Source organism: Procambarus clarkii, chromosome 75, assembly GCF_040958095.1.
Source record: "Procambarus clarkii isolate CNS0578487 chromosome 75, FALCON_Pclarkii_2.0, whole genome shotgun sequence".
NCBI lineage: Eukaryota > Metazoa > Arthropoda > Malacostraca > Decapoda > Cambaridae > Procambarus > Procambarus clarkii.
Window position 1 is genome coordinate 29,016,609 of NC_091224.1, and position 19,023 is coordinate 29,035,631.

At 46.1% G+C, this 19,023-nt stretch overlaps 1 protein-coding gene and 1 long non-coding RNA gene across 2 annotated transcripts; both read left to right on the forward strand.

The window, feature by feature from the left end:
• Nucleotides 1-2,118: 2,118 nt before the first annotated feature.
• LOC138356964 (uncharacterized) lies at nt 2,119-3,868 on the forward strand. Its single transcript, XR_011224734.1, has 3 exons — nt 2,119-2,275; nt 2,389-2,570; nt 3,759-3,868. It is a non-coding gene; the product is annotated as an uncharacterized lncRNA (long non-coding RNA).
• Nucleotides 3,869-11,837: 7,969 nt separating this feature from the next.
• Nucleotides 11,838-17,030, forward strand: LOC138356911 (uncharacterized). The gene is made up of 2 exons (XM_069313444.1): nt 11,838-12,054; nt 12,436-17,030. The coding sequence occupies exon 2, from the start codon at nt 12,672-12,674 to the stop codon at nt 17,016-17,018; it is 4,347 nt and encodes a 1,448-aa protein (XP_069169545.1). The 5' UTR covers nt 11,838-12,054; nt 12,436-12,671; the 3' UTR covers nt 17,019-17,030.
• The last annotated feature ends 1,993 nt before the right edge of the window (nt 17,031-19,023 follow it).

Below are 19,023 nucleotides of genomic sequence, written 5' to 3' on the forward strand. Positions count from 1 at the left end.
TCTTGAGTGTCCAGATGAATGCTGTCTCCTCCAGGTGGTGGAAGGGTGTCCCGAATGGGACCCGCACTGTGGCGCTACGCTTGAAGGAGGCCATCCCTTCATCTCTACAGCTTCTGGGCTTCATGGTACGTGTGTTCTATGGGGGTCAGCCCCGGACTTGTTTCCGGTGCGGGCTCTCGGACCATCAGACTGCGGGTTGTGATGCGAGCCGGGTCGGGCCTGTGAACCTCTTCAGGGAGGAGGACTTTCCCCCGTTAGCGGTCCCGGACCTGTCGGAATGTGCCGCTGTGTGCTGAGTGATACTTCCCAGTCGTCTGGTGCCCCGTTGCCAGTCTCCGATGCCAGCCTCGATGTGGCTGTGGGAGTCGGGGTGGTAGTTAGTGCATCCCCGGCTCCCGCACCTGAGCTACCCCTACCTGCCTCATCTCCTGTTGTGTCTCCTGTGGTGTGTGGTCTCATGCCCACGGACGTGGATGCTGCGCCCCGGCAGCTATGTCTTCGGCCTGTGTCGACGTGCACGCTGTGATGTCTCCCAGGGTGTATGGTGTGGTCCTGTTCCCCGGATTGGTGAGGCTGCGATGTTGAGTGATTGTGCGCTGCGGGGAGTTGCGCGGCCGACCAGAGGTTCTGCTACGGTGCTTCCTGACGGGGGTGATAGTTCTGACGACCTGCGACCTGTGTACAAGTGTTCGCGGCGAACTTTGAGTCTGTCTCCACCTCGTAGTGAGGCCTGGGCCGACGTGAGGGATTTTGGGGACTACGGAAGTTCGTCTTCTGTGGATGATGATGTGGGCGACGTTGTTGGAGTGCCTGCGGCTCCTGTGGGCCGTGTTGGGTGGTGGGTCCTGTGGTGGGATTGTCGCCTGGCCCTGGTCCGGTGTGTTCTCCGGTTGCCTCTGCGTCCCTGGATGGTGGTTCCCCATGTTGGGAGGTTGTGGCACTGGCCGAGGTTGCGGGAGAGGGAGAGGACTTGGTGCTGGTTCTTAAGAAAGATTCTGTTCTGGCGGCCCCGTGCCTCTGGCGTCCATGCCTGTGCCTTCCGGCCATCTGCCCTCAGTGATGCTGATCGCTGCGCGGTTGCCCTCTGCTCAGCCGTCCTTTGTTACTCCGCCCCCTGTGGTGTCGGCCCCTGCACCATCGCCCTCTATGATTGTGTCCCCTGCGACTCTGCCCGCTAAGTTGCTGGCCTGTGTCCGGCCGGCTCCTGTGCTTCAGTTCCATGTGGTTCCACCGTCTGTTCCGAAGAGCTCTGTGTGGCCTCTTCCCGTGACTTCCGCCTCGCCCCATCCGTCGTGGAGGGTGCCGATCTGGATGTTCCCGATTTCATGTATCGCCCGCGGGGATCACGTGGTCACGTTAACGCGTCTGCAGAGGTGTGGGCTCGGTGGGATGCCTACTGGAAGAAGTACCTGCGTCGTCTATTTCCAGATTATATATTGAGGATTGACTGTGTGTGGTTCTAGATTTGTGTTGCTTTATTTATCTGTTTTGATGTGCTGTGAGATACGTTATTTTTTCATGTGTTTTTTACCTGGTTATTGTTGGGTTATAATGCTCTGGTGCTTTTTCTTTTCTGACTGTGTTTAAATGTTATCTATGTTTATGTTTCCATTTCCTGCGTTGTACAGCATTTGTTTGTGTGTGTTTGTTTTCCTGTACTTGAGTTTTGTTCTTGTGATTCTTGCCTTGTAAATGTGACTGTTGATGTTGATGTTTTTCTGTTATGTTGTATTTGTGTTTACCAAATAAAAAGAAAGAAAAAACTACTTGGCAAGTGTTGTTACTGCCAGTCCCTCATGGGAGAGTTGACCTGGGAGAGGCTCTTCCCTCTGTTTGTTCCTTCCCTCATTACCTCATTATTATTTTGGGAACTTCAATGTTACTCGGCCCGATACTGGGAAGTATACATTTGGTAACTCACTAAACTGGAAACTTGGAGTGCATGGTTCTTCCCACTAACAAGTTTGGAGAGTCAATGGGGAATGGGAACATGTGGGCAGATAATGGGTCCAACATCTCAACGAGGAACTGACAGGTGTTGACTGCCTTGTTTGCCTATGACTGAATGCCATTGGTTGGTTTGTGGAGACGTGTGGTCGAGGTTTCGACCCTCATAAACGAGACGACTGGAGCCAACATTAGCCTGGCTTGTTCGGGGTCCCGCTTGTGTTGACGGAGCATATATAACCGGGTCACTTGGCTGTGGAGCGTCAGTACAGCTTGGGAGACTCTCAGTGTTGTCTGTGTTTCCATCATGTTTACTATGCGTTGCGTTGTAAGTGTATTATGATTTTAAATTATTCGTGGAATTTAATAATTATTAAGTTATTGAATTATTAATTTTATATCTTAAAACTTGTTTAAGTTTGACTAAAACGCTGTTTTCAGAGCCTAGCAGCTCTGATGGTGCTCATGGCTCTACTACACTTCTCGACTGCCCAGTATTGGCATGATCGTCGGTACCAGCCAGTGTATGGCCAAGGTTACTACCAGGACAACTACGGGTATCGTCCCACGTACGGCCACGGTTATCAACAGTACTACGACGACGGGCTCTATGGTAGACACAGGTGCGGACACGAATAGTTCGTATATCTTCAAATTTATGAAGTTGTTTATGGTACAAACTTCGTAAATGTGTACATTACGTGTACACATTTACGAAGTTCGCTCATCCGTTTCCCCTCTGACTCATCCACGCACCAATTCATTAATGATCCCAACCATCTATGAGGGGGTGTTTGTAGCGAGTCTTTAACACCCTATGTATTCAAACCTTCTACATAATGCACTGCTTGTTTTTATCTTCTGACAAACTTCGTGCATATGTTACTGGATGAGTATTCCAGTTGGGACTAAAACTTTGTCCTCGCCAGAATTTTTTAGCTTTGCCAAACGGCAAAAATTGCCGTTTAGTCTAAAGTTTCTTCTAAAATTTCTTCTAAAATTCAGTTCAGATATAGGTGCTGAGATTTGCATCCATGCAGAACCTCCACGGACTATTAATCTCGCTATCGACAGTTTAGTAACTTTAATTTGATTCTTCTTTATCTTTAATGCCAGAAAAATTAAAGCATTGATCTTTGAAGAAATGACTGCTTAATTTTTGTTTACTTTAATCGAACCTAATAATAAACTCTAAGGACTGAAAGTTCTGTTTTTGGTAAAGTTTCACATAAACATTTACTTAGCATATCTAGAGTAATTACCAGATTACTGGTAATACTGTCTAGGATACCTGCATTGAGCCAGCTACTGCATTTACATCTTAAAATGCATAAGGATAATTGCTCGGAAAGATTACCAGGTTTTTAAAAAAAAAAATCTGAAATCCTCTGAAGACGCTACTAGATAGCATAGATCTGATACCTGGAGAACAAAACGGAATAATTAAAATCTTGGTTAGTGTTTACGCTTGCAAAGCTTTTAACAAAGTTACTAACTCGCCTTGAGTTTGACTGTTAGCTTCTGCCATAACGTAAAAACTGACTAACCTGTTATGTAAAAAGAGTACGTGCAGTTTTTTACCTAGAAACTAAACGTACATAAACTTAAATGTTTGCGGTAGTATCTGGGTACCAGAGGCCATGAAATCGTTACTTGAAATGTGAAGAAAGTGATCACTCTGTGGCAGGGAAGTGAAGGCTTACAAATTCCCACAGGAACACTGGGAAAGTTCCTGCATGGCGATATATCACTTGTAGCTATTGTTACTGAATTTTTGTAAATATTTTTTAATGATCCTAAATTTTTTTCAGGTTTAGGTACTAAAGACTTTAACCAAGGACTCTGGTGGCTGCTTACATTCTGTACAATCTTCTAGTGATGGAACACTTTCTGTAATTTCTTGAATAAATGTCTCTACGAATTGTACTTTTAAATTTTCCAATTGAAATACTTAAGGTTTGAGGTAAGGGAATTGATTAGAATTTAACAAATGCCCGTAGTTAAAACTCTAACATCGATAATAAAGCTATAAAGGATTACTGTTTTTTTCATTACTACTAATTTGTTAGTGTAAAGTATTTGTCCTTGACCAGTAAACTTCAGCAGCTGCAAGTGCCGAGTATACCAGTCACGGACACTAGCTGTTATTCTCATTATTTAAGAGTTTGTATAATCTACAAATTGTGTTATAAAAAATAGTTCTGAACAAGCTTGGACAGCCACTGGCACGCATAGTGGCTCTAGCAGGTCCTTAATCCTATGCTCCTCGGAATATGACCCTGCCAAACCCTTTTAGACTACTTTCATCGTTAATTTGCTGTGTGGATTAACTGTATCCTCGTGGCTTGAGGCCAATAAGTTTTGTGTAAGTCAAAATCAAATGCCAGAATTTTTTACCTGACCTAGCAATAAAAAGTGCAAATTAATGCATTTAAATTAAAAGCTCGGTGGGTGTCATCTTGACTTGATGATTAAGCACTGCCCTCGGTTAGGTGGTGGCTCCTGCCCGTCCGTGGTGCCTCCTAGCCGTGGTGAGGGGCTCGCATACACCTCTCTGGGACCGGTGTGAGTTGCTTGTTCCCCCCTCTCCTGCCCCCTCTTTGGGTGGTGTACGTGCTGAAGGGCACCATGTAGGGGCCTTAGTGAGCCATCGGACCACCCGCTGGAGGGTTCGCCTGTGAGAGGCCGCCCCGAGTGGATGGTTGGGTGTCCAGGCTGGGGCGACAGTGGGACTGAGGTCTTGGCACTAGTGTGGGAGAATAAACGAAGCCGTAGGACTCTCCTGTTGAAAAGGGGGAGCACCGCTAGGGACGACGCACCCTTCCTGCACTGGCCCACGCTCGGCCTCCCTGGTAGATGATATCCCTTGGTTCCAGGTCCCATCCCTTGTATATTGGTTTGCTGTATGGATGACTTGAGTTCTCTTACCCAGGCTCATAGGGGTGGGCGACCAGGCCCCAGAGTCGGACAGTCATGGAAGACCGGGATCTGTAGCCTCCGCTGTGTTGGGCCCCGACCTTGCTCCTCCTTTGACCGTCCTGACTTCTTCCCCCAGCTCCCCTCCCTCCTCTGTGGTTGGGTCGAGCCTCCAGCCCCCAGTGGTGACCACTTCGTCCCCTGGTGCGGCTAAGTCTCTAGTTATGACTACTGCGCCTTTTGACCCCTCAACGCCTGGGAGTGAACCTGGGGGTTCTCGACGCCGTTCATGCCCCGGCTGCACTCGCTAGATTCCTTCCCGTACTGACGCGTATCAGGCCTTGTTTGGTCCCGCTTCATGGGCCAAATACTTTGATCGCCTCCCTCTTGCTTCTGCGCCTCCTGACGATTTCTCCCTCCATCGGCATCTTGTAGCTTCTGTGGATGAGTCTGTTACCATCAACCCCTCTCGTCTCGGTACACGTGTCGTTGCTGCTCCTTCTCAGGATGCAGCAACCTGCTTGGATGCCTTGTCTTGCCTTGGCGAGATCCCTGTTCGGGTCTCAAAGAACGTTCGGATGAATGCCAGTGTCTGCACTATTCTCGTCCCGCCCCATGTTGCAAGCGGTGTTCAGAATCTGCAAGATTGCCACGATGATATTCGGCATATCCTTGATGCCCAGGGCCATTCTGTCCTCCAGGTTTACTCGTCCCCTCGTTGTCGTCGCCGTCAACCCCTTCGTGTTGTGAAGATCACCTTTGATGGTAGGACCCTTCCATCCTCGGTCATTCTTGCTGGTGCTAGGTGCTCTGTCCAGGAGTATATTCCTTCTCCTCGACTTTGTAACAAGTGCTGGAGGTTTGGGCATGGTGCCCTCCGCTGCTCTGGGACTGTCTGTCCTTTGTGTGGGGCCGAAGGTCACTCTAACTCGGAGTGCACTTCTCCCCAAGCTCGCTGCCTCAATTGCGGCGAGGCCCATCCTACCTTCTCCTGTGCCTGTATCCATTACACGCTTGAGGCGGCCGTCCTCAACTTGAAGCACCGGGAGTGATTATCTTTTCCTGAGGCGAGGCGCCAGGTTCGCCGGCTCCCGCCTTATTCTAACGTCAATTATGCTCGCGTGTTGCGCTATTCCTCTCCTCGTCCTTCCCTCCTTCCTCACTCGCAACCGTTTCCGGGCCTTGGGCCCTGATACGCCCACTGTCCCCTCCTGTTCCTTTGCGTTGTGTCCCGAAGGGACCCCCTCCTGGTCCTCAGTCTGGGGTTCCCCTTCTTTCTATCCGGTCTGTCATGTCTCCTGTGTCTTCTTCCTCATTTCCCTCCGATCCTCCTTCCCATCCTCTTCCTCCATCTATCGGCTCTCTCTGTCGGTGCAGGCGGATGTCCATCGCTCTCCTAACGACCGTCGTGTGCGCTCTCGTTCCGCTTCACCTGTTGAGACACTGGAAACCGTTGCCCGGTACGTAGTTGCTGGGACACAGGTCTCTAAGTCGGCATAAGCCTGGCTCCTCTCCTTCCTCCTCCCCGGTGGGTAAGAAGGCTTCGCTTTCTTCCTCAGCCCCTACTTCTGCCTCCATCGCTCCTTCCCCCTCCCATTTCAGTGATTGCGCCCCCTGTTCCTGTTATGGAGGTTTCTTTGGCCCCTGCTGCCCTTTCGGTTGCTGCTCTTGCTGAGGTGCGCTCCCCTCTTTCTACTCCCCCCTCTTCCTGCTGCTGTCCTTGACTGCTCCTCTCCGTTGTCTCTTCCTCCTCAGGACCCCACCCGCCCACCTCTGGTCTGTTCCCCCGCTTCCTTCCCTCCGTCTTTGCTTAGTTTACCCATGCCCCCTAACCCTGACTTTGCTGACCCTGATATTCTTTAACGTGCTGTGTTGCTCTTTCGCCTTTGTTTCTTCCCTGTTCTCTGTTTTTGTCCTTTCTCCTCTCGTCGATGTCTATTCTTCAATGGAACGTTCGAGGTTATTACGCTAATTTCCTCGAACTCCAACTTCTGATTTCGCGGTTTTCGCCCCTTTGTGTCTGTCTCCAGGAGCCGATGCTTGGTGCTCGTCCTGGTCGTTTTCGTGGCTATTCCTTTCTCCCCCCCCCCTCTCCAGCCGTTGCTGGGGCTCCTAATTCTTCTGCTCTCTTGATTCGCGCTTATGTTCCCTTTGTTCCTTTACTTTTTCCTTTGCCTTTCCATTGTTCTGCTGCTCGTATCTTTGTGGGGAAATGGTACACAGTTTGTTCCATTCATCTCCCCCCGAGTGTCTCGCTTTCTCTTCCTGATTTGAAACGCCTCTTGGCCTCCTTACCTGTGCTCCTGCTGGGGGACTTAAATTGTAGTCATTCTCTTTGGGGTGACGTTCTGACGAATACCCGGGGTCGCCTTCTTGAGCCGTTTATCCCCTCTTCTTCCCTGTCTCCTCTGAATTCTGGTGAGCCCACTCATTTGGACTCTAGGACTCGCACCCTTTCCTGTCTTGATCTTTTTCTCTGCTCTTCTCTTTACTTAGATTTCACGTGGCTGGTTCTTGATGACCTCCATGGCAGTAATCATTTCCCCATCCTTGTTTCCTTTTTCTCGTTTCGCCCTTCCCTCTCATTTCTTAGGTGGCAGTTTGCTAAAGCGGACTGGAACCTCTTTACCCTCAGTGCTGCTCTCTCTGACCTCTCCCTTCTGCCTCTCCCTCGTACTCTCCTCCTTTTTCATGAGTCTTCAACGCTGCCCTCCGCTCTATTTCTCGCTCTTCCTCTCGGGGTCCGCGGAAGTGCGTTCCCTAGTGGAATGCGGATTGTGCTCGGGCTGTCAGCTGTAAGCGTGCAGCCTGGAAGAGGCACCGCCGTCGGCAGACGGCCGATTCTTTTCTTTTCTTTCGGAAAGCGAGTGCAGTGGCCCGTAGGGCCATCCGTATGGCTAAACGTGAATGTTGGGCATCTTATGTCTCAACAATTACGTCCAAAACTTCTATGCCCCAGATCTGGAAGCGTATCCGCAAGATAGCGGGTAAGTTCGTTCCCGATGTTTCACCGGTCCTTCACCTCCATGATGCTCTTGTGGCGGACCCGTTGCAGGTCGCTTCTGAACTGGGTTCCCACTTTTCTTCTGTTAGCTCTGGTCTCCATCTTCCCTAATCTTTCCTTCTTCGTAAACCTGCCCTTGAGTTTCGTCCTTTAGATTTCTGCACTCGTCTTCAGCTTCCCTATAATGATCCCTTCTCTCTCTCTCTGAACTTCGTTCTGCCCTGGCCCTCTGCGGTTCTACGGCGGCGGGCTCCGATGGTATTCATTGAGATGCTTCGTCATCTCTCTCCGTGCACGTCTCAGTATTTACCGAGTCTGTATAATCGGATCTGGGAGTCGTCGTCAGTCCCTGAGGACTGGCTCGATGCCGTTGTCCTCCCTGTTCGCAAACCGGGGTCTCTGGGTACTTCCGCTAAGGACTTAAGCCCTATTGCCCTCACAAGTTGTCTGCAAACTCTTTGAACGTATGGTTAACGTTCGTCTGATGTGGTTCCTGGAACACCATCACCTCCTCTCCCCTTCTCAATTTGGTTTCCGCAAGTGCCGCAGTACGACAGATGTCCTGGTGAACTTGGAGGTCTACATTCGTACTGCTTTTGTCTGCGAAGACCTTCGTTGTTGCTGTCCTCTTTGACCTGGAAAAGGCTTACGACACTACTTGGAGATATCATATCCTATCTCAACTTCATTCTTTTGGCCTTCGTGGTCATCTCCCTCTCTTTCTCCGCAGCTTCCTCTCTCGTCGTTCCTTTCGGGTGCGTCTTGGTACCGCTCTCTCTGCCTCTTTTCAGCAATATAAAGGTGTGCCCCAGGGTAGTGTTCTGAGCACTACTCTTTTTCTGGTTGCCCTCAATGGTCTTCTTTCCTCTCTTCCTTCAGGTATCTTCTCCGCTCTGTCGATGATCTTACCATTTGCTGTCAGGGTGATGATTCGCCTCTCCTTCAGCGCCGGCTTCAACTTGCAATTGATGCCGTGTCGTCTTGGGCCACCGATCATGGCTTCAAATTCTCTCCTTCTAAGACTTGTGCCATGACTTTTACGCGGAAACGGGTTGTTTTTCGTCCCTCTTTGTAACTTTATGGTCATCCCCTTGAGTACAAAGATTCCGGGAAGCTTTTGGGGTTATTCCTTGACACTCGTTTGTCTTGGTCTCCCCATATCTCTTACCTCCGTGTTGAGTGCTCTAAGGCCCTTACCCTCCTTCGGGTCTTGTCCCATACTTCTTGGGGGGCAGATAGGCGCGTACTCCTTGCTTTACATTCCTCTCTCGTCCTGTCTAAGCTCGATTATGGTTGCCCTGCTTACTCGTCTGCTTCTCCTTGTACTCTTCGCCGTCTTGATGCTTTGCACCATACTGGGTTGTGCCTCAGGTGTGGTGCCTTTCGTTCGACTCCCGTCCTTAGCTTGTATGTTGACACTGGCTTCCTGTCTCTCCAGGACCGCCGTGATCGCTACTGTCTCCGCTATCTTGCGCGGTCCTTACAACATCCTTCCTCTCGCCTGTGTCGTGCTTTAACTTTTACCCCTCCTGCGGTTCCTGTTCCTCTTCACCACCTCCTCTTTCTGTCCGGTTATCTCGCCTACAGAACTCTTTCCGTTCGTATTTCTAATGTTTCTCCTCGTGTTGTTGTTCCTTTGCCCCCGTGGAGAGTCCCTCTTCCGCGGTTTTGTACATCCTTGACCCGTATCACTAAAGCTTTTACCCCTCCTACTGTTCTAAAACGCCTTTTCCTTAAGCACTTTTCTTCTCACTCCCGCTCCATTTCTGTCTTCACCGATGGGTCTAAGTCTGCGGACGGTGTTGGCTACTGTTGTTTTTCCTGATCGCACTTATGTGTCGCTTACCTCCGGAGACTAGCATCTTTACAGCGGAGCTTTATGCTATTCTCTATGCTCTTCGTCTCCTGCTTTCTCGTTGTCAGTCTTCCTTTGTAGTTGTTGTTGACTCTCGTAGTGCCCTCATGGCTCTCGGGTCCTTTAATCCGGTTCATCCAGTAGTTGTCGAGATCCAGCATTGGCTGTTCCTTGTTCACAGTAAATTTAAGTCGGTTGAGTTTTGTTGGGTTCCCAGCCATATTGGTGTGTGTTTAAATGAGCGTGCGGATGCTGCTGCCAAGGAAGCTGTCCGCTCTTGTCCCGCTGTTGTCTGTTACTGGTAACAAACTACGTACTCTTAAATGTTGTGTTTCCTCGTAGCCGTCTTCCTACCACCGTAACCGGCGATGGGAAACAGCGGCGATGGGAAACAGCTCTGGCGAGGTTGTGTATTGGCCATAATCACTTAACCCATGGTCACTTGGAGCGCCGCCCTGCTCCTTACTGTCCTAGTTGCATTGTCCCTCTGACGGTCGTGCATGTCCTTCTTGAATGTCCTGAATTCCAGGACGAGCGTGTGTCTTGCTTTCTGACCGCCCCTCGCGGTCACCTGTCCCTCAATAGAATTCTTGGTGACTCGGATACTTTTGATATCGTTCGCCATATGCGTTTTTGTTCTCGTATTGGCATCCTTGGTGATATTTAGCGCCCTCTGATTATTCTGCACATTTGATAGTGCTACATAGCCTTTCCGGTTTGGTGCCTTCTTTTGATAATTACTTGCTTACACCAGCCCAGATGAGTCATCAGTCCTGCCACCTCTCCATACCCCCCAGGGCCTGGCACGGCTTGGTACGACTCACAGGCAAGGTGGGTGCCTCTGCTAACCGGTAGTTTGCCCCCACAAACTAGCAGTTAGCCGCCTTCAACTGGCAGTGGTGCAGCTCAACACAAAGGCACCGTTAGCTATAACGAGCAGTTTGTTAGTTGACCAGATGTCCACCTTGTGGTGACACTGGAGGAGTCATCACCGCCGGACTATATAAAGGGCGCCGCCTCCCTGGAGAGCTACGGGCTCGCCATAGCCTGTGCTGCTTGGAACTTTTTGTTCCAGGTAGTGAATCTTAAACAACAACAACAACCCTGGAGAGCCAGTCTCTCCCTTAGTGCTCTAGGATCACCTACGTGTCTCTCACCCGTCGTCCGCCTTCAGCCAACGTCGTGTGATTGATGCCATGGTGGTATGGTAGCTGTCTTCAGTAAACCAGTATATCTTTATGCTTTTCTTCATTGCTTATACTGTAGTATATTGTTACATTTAAGATCATACTTGTTCACTTTTGCATTACATGAGAGCCAAGTATTTTCAGGGGCATTTATGTTCATTAATATTTCAGTAAATTGTTTAATTATTTATTTGATTTTTATTTGTTTCCACCTGCGACTTACACACTGCAGGGCCAATAGCAGTATTTTTGTTTATTGTGTGCAGGAGAGCCATACCATCTTGGTTCAGTATAGCTGCGATACCACAACCCGTCACAATAGCAATATGAGAACAAAAGCGCATAAGGCAAACAACATCAATAGCATCTGATTCACCAAGGATACTATCGAGGGACAGGTGACTGTGAGGGACAGTCGGGAAGCAAGACGCATGCACATCCTAGAAGTCAGGACATTCAACAAGGATATGCACGACAGTAAGAGGGACAATGTAATTGGGACAATAAGGAATAAAGCGGCGCTCCTTATTGTCATAAGTCCCGGTGAGTTAAGCGTGTATGGCCAATACGTAACCTCGCCAGAGCTATTTTCCACCGCGGGTTACAGAGGTAGGAGGAAGGCTATGGGGGGAACACTACACTTAAAATCACACAGGTTGTTACTGTTACGTACTCCTAGCAGAATACGTATATAAATTTAAAATAAATATTATTTTATTTTATCATTGCATGTATATGTACACACATTGTGTTTTGGGTAAATTGTCGTGTGGTTTGGCAGCGTCAGTGGACAGGAGAGCGGTTGTCTCTGCACACGTCTATTACTTGATTGATACGGGAAAGCTGGACCTGTTCAGTTTGAGAGTTCCAGATGTCACTTTATTTTAGTTAGAAATTGTTTCATATACTGTAATTAAACAGGTGTCATTATACTTATATATTTTGTAAGCAACTATTATATGTAACTTGCAGTCTTATGTGTTTTGAGAACAAGTGGTTGTTCAATTAGTTTATAATATTAAAAAGTCCTTAGTTTCCATCCCTCATCCTGGGATGAGGCAGACGGGAGGTGAGAATGTGGGTGGCGACAGAGCGAGAGTTCAGTAGCTGATACTGGACCAGGAGGAGTAACAAGTGGGAGATAAGTCTGTTATTATTCATTTGTTGCCATAATTACTATTATATATATTGTGACATGACTATACAATCATATTCTATAAGTTAACTTTACCATCTGTGTTTTTATATTATACTGTTTTGAATATATAGCTATCATATTGTGTATCTATTCTTCAGTCCTAAACGAAGATTGTTAATTATGTGCTCATTACCTATTAAGGGGTTATACTGGTGATTCGCTATTGAGAACAGCAGTTGTGTCGTATCCCTAGATGTAATTAAAGTTTGGCTGCTGTAGAGTCACGAGCCGTAACGTACGATAGGTAACAAAGAGTTATGGGGGCCTGTGCCGGGAAATATTGTCCCATTTTTAACTTAACTATGCTAATCTAACCTTGCCTTCCTAGGTACCAGTGTGTCAAGTGTCTCTGTGTGTTTCTTAAGAACTATTCCATGTGCCAAGCAAGCCTTCCTGTGTGTCAAGTAACAACGTTTCACGATTTTGAGGTAAGTCATCCTATATATTTTGTTTGTGCAGTGAGGCCAAGCGAATTTTCAGTGTGGTGACAATTTTACAGTGAAGTGTAGTGCAGTGCCATTGTTTTAATTATTGTTGTGAATTAAGTGCCAAGTGTTAGTAACGATGGAGGAGAAAGTTGCAGCGTTGGTGGCTCACCCAGACTTTGAAGGGATTCAGAACCTTAAAAAGACTGAGTTAATACAAATGGCAAATCAGTTGGATTTGACCGCCAGCAATAGAATGGTTAAAGCCCAAATATTGAAAGTCATTGTGACGCATTTTGTTGAGAATGGGGAGTTAGATGAAGAAATTCTAGAGGAGTTAAGAGAGGAGTCGAGTGATCAGATGACGTTAAAGCGTCTTGAGTTAGAAGCTCGCCAATTAGAGCTTGAAGCTCAAAAAGAACAGAAAATATTAGAGGCTGAAGCTCAGCAAAGGGAGCTGGAGACTAGGCGTTTAGAAATTGCGGCACAAAACCAGAGAGGTTTAATTGAGTTGCAACTTGAAGCCACAAAGAAGCAACAATTAGAGATTCAACAACAAATGGCTGACACTAACTTCAGGCTTGAATCACAGCGTATGGCAGCTGGGCATGGAAATACTAGTAATGTTTCAACAAATAGTGATAATAATCCCATCAGGATGAATAAGTATATAGAGTTGCCCAAGTTCAATGAGGAAGATCCTGAGGTTTTCTTTGCACATTTTTATAAAATTGCCATCAGTATGAACTGGCCAAGGGATCAGTGGGTAGCCATTATGCAGTCTCAATTTAAGGGGCGTAGTCAGGAGGTTTTCACATCCCTACCTGACTCTCATAGTTTTGATTATGATTTTGTAAAGAAAAGCATCTTAAATGCTTATCAACTAAATCCAGAGGCACACAGGCAAAGGTTCAGAAATCTAAGGAGGACAAGTGATCAAACAATAGCAGATTTTACTCGTCAGAAGACGAAATTTTGTAACAGATGGTTAAAGTCACTTCCAGTCACTGATTTTGATGCTTTAAAGAATCTTCTTATAATGGAAGAAGTATTGTCATGTCTCCCAGACCAGTTGTCTACTTTTATGGCAGAACAAAAGAATGTAACAGACATTGATGAGCTGTCAAAGCTCGCGGATGAGCATGAGTTGCTGACTAAGGCCCCGTTTACGGCCACTTCACCTAAGTCTAGTCGTAGAGTAAATTTCAATGCTCACCGAACTCCTTATCAGTATAAGTCTCCTCCTGGTGCGACAGTTACTCCCGTGAACTTTTCTCTTACTAACCCTAAGATGGTTACTCCATTGCCAGGATCATCTAAGCCTAGTAATGCTAATTCTAAACCTACAGTTGGTTCTACCAGTGTGTCCACTGTAAGGTCCTGTTCCCATTGTAAGAGAAAAGGCCATGGAATTCATTCATGTTTTATATTGCACCCTGAGTTACGACCAACTGGTCTCATTTATTGCAGAGGTGTGCAAAATAAACTTACTAATAACCATGTAACTGTAAACCCCAATTGGGTGAAACAGTATTCACCATATCTGTCTTCAGGTGAAGTCTTGTGTATTAATGGAAAGTGGAAGCCAGTGGTTATTCTTCGTGATACAGGTGCTTCCCAAACCATAATTTCATCCAGTATTCTTTCTGATGTTGAAAAGAGAGAGACAGGAAAGTTTGTTGTTCTTCAGAGTGTTGCAGGATGTAAAACTGTACCTCTAATAGACATTAATTTCAGATCCACCATTACACCACGTTTATGCACTGTGCGTGTTAGTACACAGTTGCCCATCCCAGGTGTGGATGTTATATTGGGTAATGATGTGGCCATAAATCATGTTGTGGGTGAGAATGATCCCCGTTTGTGTAAACAGCCAGTTGCAGACCATGTTTATTCTGCCTGTGCTGAAGTTAGTTCTATGAATGAACCTGTTGTAGAAGATGGTTTTGTCCCTTCTACCTGTGCTGATGTCAGTACTCTTATAAATCCAGTTGTCAGTTCTGATGTTGTTACTCAAGCATTTGTTCCAGTAACCAGTACCCCTTCAGTGGAGAAGTGGGATGTGGTTGTTCCAGATTCCTGTGTGGCCGATTTAGTTGTTGAGAGTAAGCCTGATACTATGACTCTGCTTTATTCCAATAAATTGGGAAAGGATGTCCATGTACCATTGTCTTGCCCGCTCACTACGAACGTTGTGCCAGGAGTTGAGAGAAACTTAAAAGCCACGACTCTGTATTCCAGCCAAGTGAATGGTTTAGGACAAGATGTCGGGTTGGCAGAAGTATTCCCGCTCACTCCAAGTTTAGAATCAGTTGTCGAGAGTAAGTCCGTTGTCGAGGCCCCGCCTCACCCTAGTCAAGGTGATATAATAGGGGAGGAGGTCAAACTACCTGTTACTTGCCCGCTCGCTTCAGATTCCCTTCATTTATGTGCTTTGAGTAGAACTGACCCTAAGATTTCAGAGAGAAGCAAGGAGACAGTCTGTACTGTAGATCCAGTTTTGGAGAGTGTGGGAAAGCAGCCAGAGGATCAGCTTCTGTTGAGTAGATGGAGACCCATTGAGCCTCCCTCTTCAGTTGTCTGTGAGGATGTGACCCAGCTTGGTAGTGATATTGTTGATTGTGAGCAGACAGTACTCCAAGCAGCTCCAGAAGTCATGGGAGGAAATTTTGGTAAAATCATTAAGAGTGGTAAAGCAGCATTTGGATCTAAGTTGCGGAGTTGTGATTCTTATTCTATGTGGAGGAAGTATTTCTCATTGTGTACATTGAGTCAGAGTGTGTGTAGGATGTTGAAATCTACTTTTATTCTGCAGGAGCCATTTTCTTGTGAAGTAATGGACTGTGGGACATCTTTGTCAAGCCTTGTGGTTGAGCAGAGAGAGTTTACTCAAGTAGGTTGTGCATCCAGTTCTGAGGAAGTGGTGAGTTATGCTAGAGCAGTGTCTCTATATTCAGATCCAGTTAATTTTGATGCACGAGTGATAAAAGTGTATGTTCCACTCAAGTGTGGTGTTGATTTTCAGAATCATATTGTGGGTGAAGGATTAAATCATACTGGGGAGCAGATGTTTGAGGCTCCAGGTGTGCAATTCAAGTTGGAGGATAAGGTTATCCTACCTAGTGTTAATCATTGTGAAGGGTTTCAGATTGTCCTAGGGCGTGTTCCAGGTAATCTGCTGTTCATCTTCAAGATGTTAAGACCCTTAAACCTCTTGGTTGATTGGTTGTCATCAGACGTAAATCACTTGGGAAGTGATGGTGAGGGTTGTAAAGTTTTCGGCATGTTTTATTTAGTCTCTTGGAAGACTAGACGGTTGATGAATGTGTGTGTTGTGTTCAAGTTCACCATCAGAGGGTGTGAACTTGTCTTGAGAGTTATGATTGAGATATGGTGCCTAGGCATATGCCTGTTTTCTTTCACTGATCGTTATGACAGAGTTATGAGGCAATTGATTTCTGTGTTCCTTATGGATCATCTGAGTCAGTTCGATCAGGTAGTCTTTGCACTTATCTTGGGTTGTATTTCTTGGTTGGAAGGTCAAAGGTTTGATAAGTCGGTGTCTTGTGTTTCGGAAGGTTCTATGAATGGGAAAGTCTTATGCATAATTGTGAGGTTTAATGCTACTTTCTCTAATTTTAGTATCCATTGGGCGAGAGTATGTGTTCCACAGAGGATCAAGAGTGATGAGCAGATGTCTGTGTCAGAGCATACCCAGGAGAAGTCCCAACTCAACTCAACATACAGCCTGCTTCAATTAAGCAGTTCAGCTCCAGAAAAAGGGAGTAATGGAAAATCGAGGCTGTCTTGGGAAAATTCACCATGTGAAAAAGGAATCACATGGAAAAATGAAACTGATCTTGAAGAAATAGTAGAAACATATGAAAAGCAAAATTGCCATGATTACTGTGTGAAAGCAGCTACCTATATTGACAATTCTATTCATGCTACTAATGATACTGTTGTAGATAGGAGTGTGAAATATGATCTAAAACAAAGTGAAATAAATGAGATAGTACCTTGGAGAGATAAATTTGCATACTCCAGTGACACATATGTAGAACATAGTCATAAGACTGAAATTTCTGAGTTTCCTGTAAAACTATATTTGGAGTGTTTTCATATTTGTCCAGAAATGTGTTCTTATTACTTATACATGTTTGGTGTAATTAATACCATAAATCTCAAGTGTCATACATTTTACTTTGAAAAAATGCCATTGATCTTCAATCTATTGCATTTTTTTTCTTGGAGGTGGAAGTGTTACGTACTCCTAGCAGAATACGTATATAAATTTAAAATAAATATTATTTTATTTTATCATTGCATGTATATGTACACACATTGTGTTTTGGGTAAATTGTCGTGTGGTTTGGCAGCGTCAGTGGACAGGAGAGCGGTTGTCTCTGCACACGTCTATTACTTGATTGATACGGGAAAGCTGGACCTGTTCAGTTTGAGAGTTCCAGATGTCACTTTATTTTAGTTAGAAATTGTTTCATATACTGTAATTAAACAGGTGTCATTATACTTATATATTTTGTAAGCAACTATTATATGTAACTTGCAGTCTTATGTGTTTTGAGAACAAGTGGTTGTTCAATTAGTTTATAATATTAAAAAGTCCTTAGTTTCCATCCCTCATCCTGGGATGAGGCAGACGGGAGGTGAGAATGTGGGTGGCGACAGAGCGAGAGTTCAGTAGCTGATACTGGACCAGGAGGAGTAACAAGTGGGAGATAAGTCTGTTATTATTCATTTGTTGCCATAATTACTATTATATATATTGTGACATGACTATACAATCATATTCTATAAGTTAACTTTACCATCTGTGTTTTTATATTATACTGTTTTGAATATATAGCTATCATATTGTGTATCTATTCTTCAGTCCTAAACGAAGATTGTTAATTATGTGCTCATTACCTATTAAGGGGTTATACTGGTGATTCGCTATTGAGAACAGCAGTTGTGTCGTATCCCTAGATGTAATTAAAGTTTGGCTGCTGTAGAGTCACGAGCCGTAACGTACGATAGGTAACAGTTACCAGCAACAGAAGACCAACGACTCTGTCAACGGGCAAGGATGGAGGAATGAATAACTGGGTAGAAGTCGAAATATGGAATACCTTTACGGGAGATGGGACAAGTGCGGATAGCTTCCTTAGCGGCAGCGTCCACACGCTCATTTTAGGACACCCCAATATGGCTGGGAACCCAGCAAAACTCGACTGTCTTAAATCTGCTGGAGATAAGAAACATCCAATATTGAATTTCGATGACCACAGGATTTACAGGATTAATTGACTCCAGAGCCATGAGGGCGCGGCGAAAGTCAACTACAACCAAAAAAGGCAGAAAAACGGCGAGAAACCAATTAACGAAGAGCAAAAAAATTGCATTAAGCTCAGCCGTGAAAATGCTAGTCTCCGGAGGCAGGCGACACATAAAGGTGTGGTCAAGAAGCACAACGGAGTAGCCTTTACCTTTTTTGAGATATATACAAGAATTGTTACATTCTTGTACAGCCACTAGTACACGTAGCGTTTCGAGCAAGTCCTTGGAATACAACCCATGCCGCGAAGAATCGTTTTTACAGCCAAGTACCCATTTTACTCTTGAGTTAAACAGAGGCTACAGTTAAGGATTTGCGCCCAGTAAATCCTCCCCAGCCAGAATACGAACCCATGACAAAGCGCTCGCGGAACGCCAGGCGAGTGTTTTACCACTACACCACGGAGACTGGTAAACAGACCGTCAACCGACTTGGACTCATTTGTAAAGACGGAGATGGAGCGGGCGTGTGAAGAAAAGTAAGCAAGGAAAACGCGTTTCAGAACTGTAGAAGGGGTAAAAGCCTTAGTCATGCAGGTCAAATTTCTATAAAACTTAGGAAGAGGGACTCTCCATGGGGACAAGGACGGAATGACACGAGGAGAAACATTGGCAACGCGACCGAGAAAGAACCTAGCAAGCAAGACAATTGTACAGAAAGGGGACGGTGGTGAAAGGGAACAGAGCCCATAGACGACATAAGCGAGTGTGAGGGGTGTTGTAAGGACCGCGCAAAGCAGCGAAGACAGTACCGATCATTTCGTTCCTGTGAAGACAGGACGTCGGTCTCAACATACAAGCTCTGGGTAGGGGACAAACGAAAGACACTAGAGCTAAGACGGAGTCTAGAATGATGAAGAGCATCAAGACGACGATGGGAGAGGGGAGAGGCAGATGAGTAAGCAGGACGGCCATAATCGAGTTTGGACGTTTAGACGAGTTTAGCGTGCGCCTATCAGCTTCCCAGGATGTATGGAAGAAGACCTTAAGTAAGTTAAGAACCTTAGAGCATTCAACTCGGAAGATAGGAGATATCGGGTGACTAGGACAAGCGAGTGTCAAAGATTAACCCAGAAGTTTAGCAGAATCCTTATACGAAAGAGGATTAGCATAAAGCGACAGAGGGTGTCGAAAGACGACCTGCTTCCGAGTAA

Coding starts and splice junctions, on each gene's coding strand:
- LOC138356911 (XM_069313444.1), top strand. CDS start 12,672: ATGGAGGAGAAAGTTGCAGCGTTGGTGGCTCACCCAGACTTTGAAGGG.